Source organism: Cucurbita moschata, unplaced genomic scaffold, assembly GCF_002738365.1.
Source record: "Cucurbita moschata cultivar Rifu unplaced genomic scaffold, Cmos_1.0 Cmo_Scf00013, whole genome shotgun sequence".
Taxonomy (NCBI): domain Eukaryota; kingdom Viridiplantae; phylum Streptophyta; class Magnoliopsida; order Cucurbitales; family Cucurbitaceae; genus Cucurbita; species Cucurbita moschata.
Window position 1 is genome coordinate 4,457,682 of NW_019268529.1, and position 9,783 is coordinate 4,467,464.

Below are 9,783 nucleotides of genomic sequence, written 5' to 3' on the forward strand. Positions count from 1 at the left end.
AACAAAAGTATAGTTTTATATATAGATATCCATTTAATATACGGACGGGAGTTTCATAGAGTGAAGATTCTCCGTAAGAATATGTCTTAGTCCAATTCTATCACTGAATCTTTATATCTCTAACCTACGATTAGACGAGAATGTTATGGTATGAACAACAGTATAGTTTTATATACAGATATCCATTTAATCTACGGGCTGGAGTTTCATGGGGTGAAGATTCTCCGTAAGAATATGTCTTAGTCCAATTCTATCACTGGCCTGCTGTGCAAAATTAAACAAAAAAAAAAAAGTTTAATACAAAAGAACATCTAATTAATTAGAATTAAGTTTATTAAAGAAACTTGATTTATTTATGGGAGAGATGATGAGAGAATATAGAATTAAAAATTGCATCATTGTATGAATAAACGTAGAGATGGTTTAACATGATTAATTATTGAAAGAGTGTGGACCAATACCATTGACTTTCTTGCATAGAGAGTATGGGCCACGCGCGGTCTCATTAAATTGGTAGTTGAGTTGGTGATCATAGATTTAAAAGCCATTTATGTGATCAATTTTGTACAATAAATATCATTCCTAAATTCTTTTAAAAAGAATAAAGCCAATTTATGACAGGTTTGGCGGTTACAAATAGTATTAGAGTTAGATTATTACTGATTACAAATAGTATTAGAGTTAGAATTAGATTATTACGATTACATTACAAATAGTATTAGAGTTAGATTATTACTGATTACATTACAAATAGTATTAAAGTTAGATTGTTACAAATAGTTAGATTGTATGCCTGTTTTAGACGATTACAAATAGTATCAAAGTTAAATTCTTGCAAATAGTATAATAGTATCAGTGTTAGATTACTTATATCATTAGTTGGTTGGTTAGAGTAGGACAAGGAGCCAAGGCTAAGCCCCCGTAAGTGGTGGAGCATGAGAACCTTACCCGGGGCTTGACATGCTACGAATCCTCTTGAAAGAGAGGGGTGCCTTCGGGAACGCAAACACAAGTGGTGCATGGTCATCGTCAGCTCATGTCGTAAGGTGTTGGGTTAAGTCCCACAATGAGTGTAATCCTCGTGTTTAATTACCAACCGTAGAAGTGATAAGTCATTATAACGTGTTTTAAAAATGTGAGACGGATGACAATACATAACAGACGATATACGTTGGGTTGAGGTTATTAAATGTTATCTAAATATGACTCAAAAACAATTTTTGCAAAAAAAAGAAAAAAAAGTTGCAATATTATGTAAGATAAAAAAATTATATGCAGTAGCTTATCCATTGAATAAATTTAAGGAAATACAAAGGATGAAGATGAAAAGGCATAAAATATAGGTACATTTTCCATAACTTTTCCTCCCAATAATTCTTCTTCTAAGCATGGATCAAATTCATAGGTACAACCTACCTAAGTAAAAGGGCCACTAGAAATTATGCATGAACATACGACGCCAAGGAAAAAAAGAAAAAAAGAAAAAATCAGAAGAACACAAGATCAGATCATACATAATAAGAACAAAAAAAAAAGGAAAAAAAAAGACCCATTTGAATCCCAGATTGGCACTGCCGAAGTGGTGTGGTGGGGGAGGGGGAGGGTTGCTATGAAGAACAGCAGCCGGCCTTCTTGACGGCGGAGACATCATCCTTGGAGCCAATGTCGATGGTCTGTCCCTTGGGGAGGACGGTGGGGTCATCGCCGATGTCGAGGATTTTCCGGCTGACGACGCGGTAGGTTTGTGTGAGGACTTCGGTGAAGGAATTCTCGACGTTGAAGGACTCTAAGGCTGAGGTTTCCATGAAATATGTTCTCTCTCTCTCGGCGAATGCCTGTGCGTCCTCCGTCGACACTGCCCGCAGGTGCCGCAAGTCTGCCTTGTTCCCCACCAGCATTATCACTATGTTGTGATCTGTGTGCCCTCTTAGCTCCTTTAACCATCTCTCCACGTTCTCGAATGTTACGTGTCGTGTCACGTCGTACACTATCAATGCCCCCACCGCTCCTCGGTAGTATGCGCTTGTGATCGCTCTGTACCTGTTTCCAAATAATACCCAAATCTCAATATCAGACATTCATTCTTCCATATCTTCCATACTTGTAAAAAAAAAACAAGAACAATTTTTTTTTTTTTATTTATTTTAATTTTAGTAAAATTCGAGTAACCCTTTAAATAAAAACCTTGAAAAAAAAAAAACTAAAAGAGTTAGGTTACCTATGACTTTTTTATTAGAAATTAGGAACACATTAAAAGTCGGGCAGCTGTAATATGCTTTTCTGATCAGAAATTAGGAGGGGAGTGATACAAAAAATTGGTCCTTACAATATGACTTTCTTATTAGAAATTAGGAGCTTACGAGAAATTGGGTCCTTACAATATGACTTTTTAATTAGAAATTAGGAGCCTACGAGAAATTGGGTCCTTACAATATGGCTTTCTAATTACGAGAAGTTTGGTCATTACAATATGGCTTTCTAATTAGAAGTTATGAGCCTACGAGATGGCTCATTACAATATAGCTTCTAATTACAAATGATGAGCTTACAAAAAGTTGGAGAAAGTCAGGCAGTTATAGTATGACTAGTTATAAAGGTAGTTATAGTATGACTTTATGATTAGAAATTATGAGCATAGGGAGGTCAGATCATTACAACATGACTTTCTAATCGTGAATATGTAGAAAGTGGCTTTTTAATTGTCTAGAAATTAGGAGGTATGAAAGGTCGAGTTATTACAACATGACTTATTGATTAGAAATTCGGGTAATTGTAATATTAAACTCGAAATTCAAAAATTGAATTAGGATTAGGGAGAGAGATTAAGGAAATGAAAATCAAAATTAAAGGAAGGGAGAGGGGGAAGAAAACGAACCTTTCTTGGCCGGCGGTGTCCCAAATCTGAGCCTTGACGATCTTATCATCAACACGAATACTACGGGTGGCAAACTCAACGCCGATCGTTGATTTGGTTTCAAGGCTGAATTCATTTCTAGTGAAACGGGACAAGAGATTGGATTTTCCAACGCCAGAGTCGCCGATCAACACCACCTTGAACAGATAATCGTAATCATCATCGGCTCTGTACGCACCCATTTCTCAATATTGCCAACAAAATAAATAAATAAATAAATCAATCAATAAATAAGGGATCTGAATTAAATAAATACAGAGATCCCGACAGTCTCGAAGGGACGAGAGAGAGAGAGAGAGAGAGAGAGAGAGAGAGAAAGAGAGAGAGAGGCTGCCGGAGAAGAGAAGAAATGAAAGAGGGGGCGGAGAGATAATTCAAAAACCGTATCCTTCCAATGTTTTGCTTTTCTTTTCTTTTGTATTTGCTAAAAACGTCGTTCCTTTCTGTTTACCAATCAAATCCAAACGTAATTCAAAACTTTTAATTTCGGTTAGAATTTAGATTTAGACCCATTCCTTCTCTTTCTCTCTCCCTCTCTTTTTCTTAAAAAATTAATTTTGAATTTCCTTAATTTATTTTTTTTAACTAAATTAATAAAAATTCTCGTATTTTATCTCAACAATATCTTCAAAAATACTCTTATTATACTTTTAACAGTGTTTTAAAAAATACGGTATTGATACTGTAGCAACCTAGATCCACAGCTAGTAGATATTGTTCTTACCGCTCCTAGATCCACCGCTAGTAGATATTATCCTCTTTGAGTTTTTTCTTTCGGGTTTCTCCTCAAGGCTTCAAAAGTCGTCGCTTATATTGTCCTCCTTGGTTTCCCCTCTCGGACTTCCCTTCAAGACTTTAAAAGCTCTAGGACAAAATTTCAGCACCATTATAGATGTATGGTGATTTGTTCTCCTTCCAAGTGGGACATCACAGATACCCTCTAATTTTTTAAAATATTTAAAAATGTTTTTACCGTTTGAATTAAAATTAAAAAATAATTAAGAAATTTAAAAAGTAGCATCTATTTTTATGATTTTTATATTATTTAATTAATTTAAAAATAAATAATTTTTTGAAAAATCAAATCTTATCTTCAAGGATTTGAACAGACATTCCTTGCAAGTTGTAATGGTGCCCTGCCACCATTTTGAAACGGTCAACTTTTGACCCATAAACCAATTTGGCGTATGAAATTAATATTTAGTACCAAACTATATAATAAAAATGTTTTATGAGCAAAGATAAAACTATGCAATAAAAATGCTTATGAACATGATGTTAGCCTCTCTATGTTTGTTTTTATTTTATTAAAATTATATAATTTTAATAGGTTATTTTCTTTTGGCAGAACTAAAAGATCTCTTTCACAATGAAAACTTCAGCCCTTTCATATTAAACAAGAAGATTAATATAACAAGCAAGAATAACAATGAGACCCAGCTCATAGAGGAGGCCAAGTCTTCCACAACACAAACTGAATGACATGATACCCAGCTCAAAGAAACACACATTTTGTGGCCTTTCGTCGCTTTCTCTTCGGTTTCGGTGGCTGTAGAACGACCTTGATGGCAGCGTCAAACACAGTCTTCACGTTCTGCAAATCACGACATGGGAGATAGTTAAGGTTTGATTGCTTGATTTGAATTCGTTACCTTAGTCAACTCTGTTAAAATCTTAAAGATGAAGTTGAGGTAGTATGATGTAATGGCCCAATCCCACCACTCGCCATCACTAGCAGATATTGTCTTCCTCTTTAGACTTTCTCTTTTGAGTTTCCCCTTGAGGTTTTTAAAACGTGCTTACCAATAAGAGGTTTCTACACTCTTATAAAGAATACTTTGTTCCCTTCTTCAACAGATGTGAGATCTCACATTTCACCCCCTTGGGAGCCAGCGCTCTCGTTGGCACACCGTTCGGTGTCTGGCTCTGATACCATTTGTAATGGCACAATCCCACCACTAGCAGATACTGTCCTCTTTGGAATTTCCCTTTTGGGCTTCCTCTCAAGGTTTTTAGAACGCGTCTACTAGGGAGAGGTTTTCCGACCCTTATAAGGAATGTTTAGTTCCCTTCTCCAACCGATATGAGATCTCACAATCCACCCTCTTTGGGGGCCAGCGTCCTCACTGGCACACCGCTTGGTGCTTACCATTTATATTGGCCCAATCCCACCGCTAGCAAATCTTGTCTTGTGATTTCCCTTTTGGGCTTCCCCTCAAAATTTTTAGAACACGTCTACTAATGAGAGGTTTCCACACCCTTACAAGCAATGCTTCGTTCCCCTCTCCAACCGATGTGGGATCTCACATATGAGAGTAAACCATTAGAAGATTGTATAATGACATATCTTCATGATCAAAGATTTACTTTCATAGCTCTTTTCAGTCAAATGACACATTAAGATGCCAAATTTGGCTTCACTTTCAATTACCTGCTGCGTTTTGGAGCTGCATTCTATATAAACAGCAGCACCAATTGACTTCTTCAGTTCTTCACCCTGTCAAAATAAAGCCACCAAGAATTCTCTGTTCCATCAGATCCATGAATTCAAAAACGATAACTACGAGAAACAATTCGAGGAGGCTGCTACAATGTGACTGATTCGTTTACGAGCAGTACCTGCACGGTCGTGATCGGAACAGCCCCAGGATGGCTGGACAGATATTGTTTGTCATCCCTCAAATCTGCAAACAAGTAACCATTTAAACATCAAACGACCCATCAAAACATCCTCAGTTTTTTGATAACTCCCTGATGTGTTTGAACATTATTGTCATTACCAAGTTTAGTTCCCACAAGAACAATCGGCACGGTCGGGGCATAATGCCGCAGCTCCGGGATCCACTGTGGATTGGGATATCAAGTAATAAGCCTGATACTCTAATAACATGAAACAATCCATGGTACTTCAACAAAAACAGAGGATAATAATTAACCTTCTTAGAGATATTTTCATAGCTAGCTTTGCTGATTAGAGAAAATGCCAACAGAAACACATCTGCTCCTCTGTAACTCAAAGGCCTCAGCCTGTTGTAATCTTCCTGCCCTGAAATTAATGAAGGACTTCATTTTCTTTCTTCAAACATTCAAAAACCAAGGACTCTAAATTTCTATAAACTGAAACCCAAATTCAAAAAGGGCTCCTGATCATTCCCTATATTAGCCGAGAGGAGAGACTCTCCTCGAACAAAGTACACATAGAGCCTCCCCTGAAGCCCATGGAGAGCCCTCGAACAAAGTACACCCTTTGTTCGACACTTGAGTCACTTTTGACTATACCTTCGAGATTCACAACTTCTTTGTTCGACATTTGAGGATTCTATTGACATGACCAAGCCTCTAATACCAGGTTAGAAACCACAACTCTCCACAATAGTATTTTATTGTCCACCTTGAGCATAAGTGGCTTCCTAAAAAGGGCTCATACCTTTGGTTCCTTACTTATAAACCTATGATCATCCTCTAAAGTTGTCAATCCTCAACAAGAAAGTGGATTCAGGGTTAAGTTTCTCACCAGCAGTGTCCCAAAGCCCCAAGCTCACAGTGCTGCCGTCGACCACCACATTAGCACTAAAGTTATCAAAAACCGTCGGCACATAGTCCTAAATCAAGAGGTCAAAATTAGCTCCAAGCTTCCATTAGCAACCAAAAATGAAGAAGGGAAACGAAGATACACTGAAACTTACACTTGGGAAGGTGTTGCTAGTGTAGGAAATGAGCATGCAAGTCTTCCCGACAGCGCCATCTCCAACAGTAACGCACTTGATGAATCGAGCCGTACTCATTTCGAAACCCCTTTTGAGTTTTTGAGTATAATCTTCACCAATCGCTGCGAATTCGATCTCTCAGAAAATGACCCACTTCTCTGAATTTGGTTTCTGAGTCTCCATTGGTAAAAAAAGAGCAAGAAATTGAAAAGGGAAGAAGAAAGAAGATAACGAAAGGTAAGAAGAAGTGGGATTTGGGTTTGAAATTTGAACAGAAATGGAGGGGGCTTTAATGATATGAACAAACTGGGAATCTAGCTTCCACTTTTGCTTTGTGGGTGTCAAAAGCTTCCCGTTTCTTTAAGCGGACGCCCAAACAAAAAAGGAATACACCCAAATTGAGGGCGTTGGGTGATGGTGTTTGTTGGGTTTAAGTGTTAGACAAGGGAGAGATTAAAATGATGAGAATTAAGAACGCAATAAGATATCTAACAAAGCTTTTAGGATTAAAATTTTAATGCGAAATAAGTTAGTTTGAGTGTAGCACTTGAAATCAAATGCTTTAATTTCAAATCTCTTTATGTGATATATGAAAATGACTAAAATACCTTCAAATGTTCTATTCTCGTTTCTCAATTGGATGATTGTAGTTGATTTGAAATCTCTTTCTAACTTTCGTGATATATGAAAATAACTAAAATACCCTTAAATGTTTCATTCTGTCTCTCAATTGGATAATTGTAGTTGATTTGAAATCTCTATCCAACTTTCGTGATATATGAAAATGACTAAAATACCCTCAAATGTTCCATTCTCGTCTCGCAATTGGATGATTGTAGTTGCAGCTAAAAGCCATGGCAATAAGAAAAACTTGATCCCCATCGATGAGATAGACTTTATCGAATTAGTCAATGAAACAAACTTGTGAGATCTCATATTGGTTGGAGAGAAGAACACAATATTTCTTACAAGGGTATGGAAACCTCTCCGCAGTAGACACGTTTTAAAGCCATGAGGCTGACGACGATATGTAATGGGCCAAAGCATACAATATCTACTAGTGGTGGTCTTGTGCTGTTATAAATAGTATCGGAGCCAGACATCGGGCGGTGTGCCATCGAGGACGCTAGACCCCCTTATCCCACCTTGATTGGAGAAGGGAACGAAACATTCCAAGGGTATGGAAACTTCTACTTAGACATGTTTTTAAACCATGAGATTGACGATGATATGTAACGGGCTAAAGCGGATAATATCTATTAGCGGTGGGCTTGAGTTGTTATAAATGGTATCAGAGCCAGACACTGAGTGGTGTGCCAACGAGAACGCTGGCCTCCCATATCCCACGTTGATTGAATAGGGGAATGAATCCTCACGTATATTAAAATAAATGAAGATAGAATTGTTAAGCTTCCAATGAGCTACCTAAACCCTAAATTAAACATAAAGAAAAAGTCATTGGTTTCTTCACCAAATAGAACTCTTTTCATTTACAAACCAATTTGTTCTCCTTCTCATCTTGTTTATTCATTATTAAACTCAAACACTCCCTTTTAACCTTTTAATTTCCATCAACAATCAACACAACTTCTAAACAACTCCAAACCCATTTACAATATAAATCCATTAACCATCCACCATGCATCAATTCCTTTCTCCATGCATGCACGCTCATGCAATTCCTTCCCTCCAACCTAAACACAAAGTGATGCAAAGGCACAACCTTGGAGCTCTGCAGCCCGCCCCGGCCTGCGCGGCGTGCAAGCACCAAAGGAAGAAATGTCACGAAACCTGCCCGTTGGCACCATACTTCCCGGCCGATCAAAACCGGGAATTCCAAGCCGTTCACAAGGTGTTTGGAGTGAGCAATGTGACCAAAATGGTGAAGAATGTGAGAGAAGAGGATAGGAGAAAGGCAGTGGAGTCTCTTGTTTGGGAGGCTGTTTGTAGGCAAAATGATCCGGTTTTAGGGCCGTTTGGAGAGTACAAAAGGGTGTTGGAAGAGCTTAAAGTTTGTAAAATGGGTCAAAACCAAAGCCAAAGCTCAAACCCATTTGTGGGGCAAGTGGGTTTGCCTTGTTTTGGTGGGACCATTAGTAACAATGGGAATGGGATTGTGGGACTAATTAATGGAGGGGTTAATGGAAGCCATTTGTTTAATTACCTTCATGATAATCTAAGTGCCATTATTGATTCAAGTCCTTATACTAATTCTTCCACTTATAATTTGCAAAGCCCTGAGAAATTGATGAGATTGCACCAAGATCATAAAGAGATTAGTTCAACCATCGTCGTGCCGTTTCAGCCGCCGCCGCCGCCGCAGCAACAGCAGCATCAGCATCAGCAGCATCCCAATTTCCACCATTGCTTTTAGCCAACTTTCTCTTTGTTGTTGGCTATATTAAAACCATGAAAATGTTGCCTTTTATTCATGAATTCTCAAGTGATCTTCAATCATGGTACTTGATCTATGTAAACAGCTTGTAATTTTCGTTTGTTTCTTCGAGTTTTAGCTATTATCTAGTATAATATATTAACTAGTTGAATTATGCTTGCATTCAAGAAAAAATATTAAATTCATATAGTAGGAAAATGGTAGGAGAATTTTATATTAAAAAAATATTTTTTATTTTGATTTATTGCATTAATTGATTTTAACTAATTATATTTTCATTCAATAATAAATATGTCAAGATTGATATATTTTAAATGGTAGGTTTTTTAGTTTATTTAATAATAATTATTCTTCATAAATGGGTTTTTTTTTTTAAGAATTATGTATACTTTTAATTGTGAATTTTATTATTCAACAATTAATTATAATCTTATCATCTTATAGTTTTAGTAAATAAGCAATCACATTCCTCTAATTAATTATTGATTTATTAAATTAACGTCAATAAATTAAATAACTATGTTTAAATAAGATTATATATAGGCTGGATCATAAAATGTTTGCGAGGCCCACTCTTTTCAAGAAGGCCCATATACTGAAACTTGTGGACTGGATCATAAAATGTTTGTGAGGCCCACTCTTTTCAGAAGGCCCATATACTGAATCTTGTGGGCTGGATCATAAAATGTTGCGAGGCCCACTCTTTTCCTGATGGCCCATATACTGAATCTTGTGGGCTGGATAATAAAATGTTTGTGAGGCCCACT

General features: G+C 37.0%; 3 protein-coding genes across 3 annotated transcripts; 1 reads left to right on the plus strand and 2 right to left on the minus strand.

Annotated features, from left to right (window-relative positions):
• Positions 1–1,338: 1,338 nt before the first annotated feature.
• Positions 1,339–3,331, minus strand: LOC111451118 (ras-related protein RABA1f-like). Its single transcript, XM_023091402.1, has 2 exons — positions 2,876–3,331; positions 1,339–2,040 (listed from the first exon to the last, which is right to left on the minus strand). The coding sequence occupies exons 1-2, from the start codon at positions 3,094–3,096 to the stop codon at positions 1,608–1,610; spliced, it is 654 nt and encodes a 217-aa protein (XP_022947170.1). The 5' UTR covers positions 3,097–3,331; the 3' UTR covers positions 1,339–1,607.
• A 943-nt stretch (positions 3,332–4,274) lies between these two features.
• Positions 4,275–7,044, minus strand: LOC111451119 (rac-like GTP-binding protein RAC2). Its single transcript, XM_023091404.1, has 7 exons — positions 6,601–7,044; positions 6,429–6,516; positions 5,851–5,960; positions 5,695–5,758; positions 5,534–5,598; positions 5,346–5,411; positions 4,275–4,508 (listed from the first exon to the last, which is right to left on the minus strand). The coding sequence occupies exons 1-7, from the start codon at positions 6,697–6,699 to the stop codon at positions 4,410–4,412; spliced, it is 591 nt and encodes a 196-aa protein (XP_022947172.1). The 5' UTR covers positions 6,700–7,044; the 3' UTR covers positions 4,275–4,409.
• Positions 7,045–8,303: 1,259 nt separating this feature from the next.
• On the plus strand, positions 8,304–9,130 carry LOC111451117 (LOB domain-containing protein 2). Its single transcript, XM_023091401.1, has one exon. The coding sequence runs from the start codon at positions 8,330–8,332 to the stop codon at positions 8,993–8,995; it is 666 nt and encodes a 221-aa protein (XP_022947169.1). The 5' UTR covers positions 8,304–8,329; the 3' UTR covers positions 8,996–9,130.
• Positions 9,131–9,783: the final 653 nt, after the last annotated feature.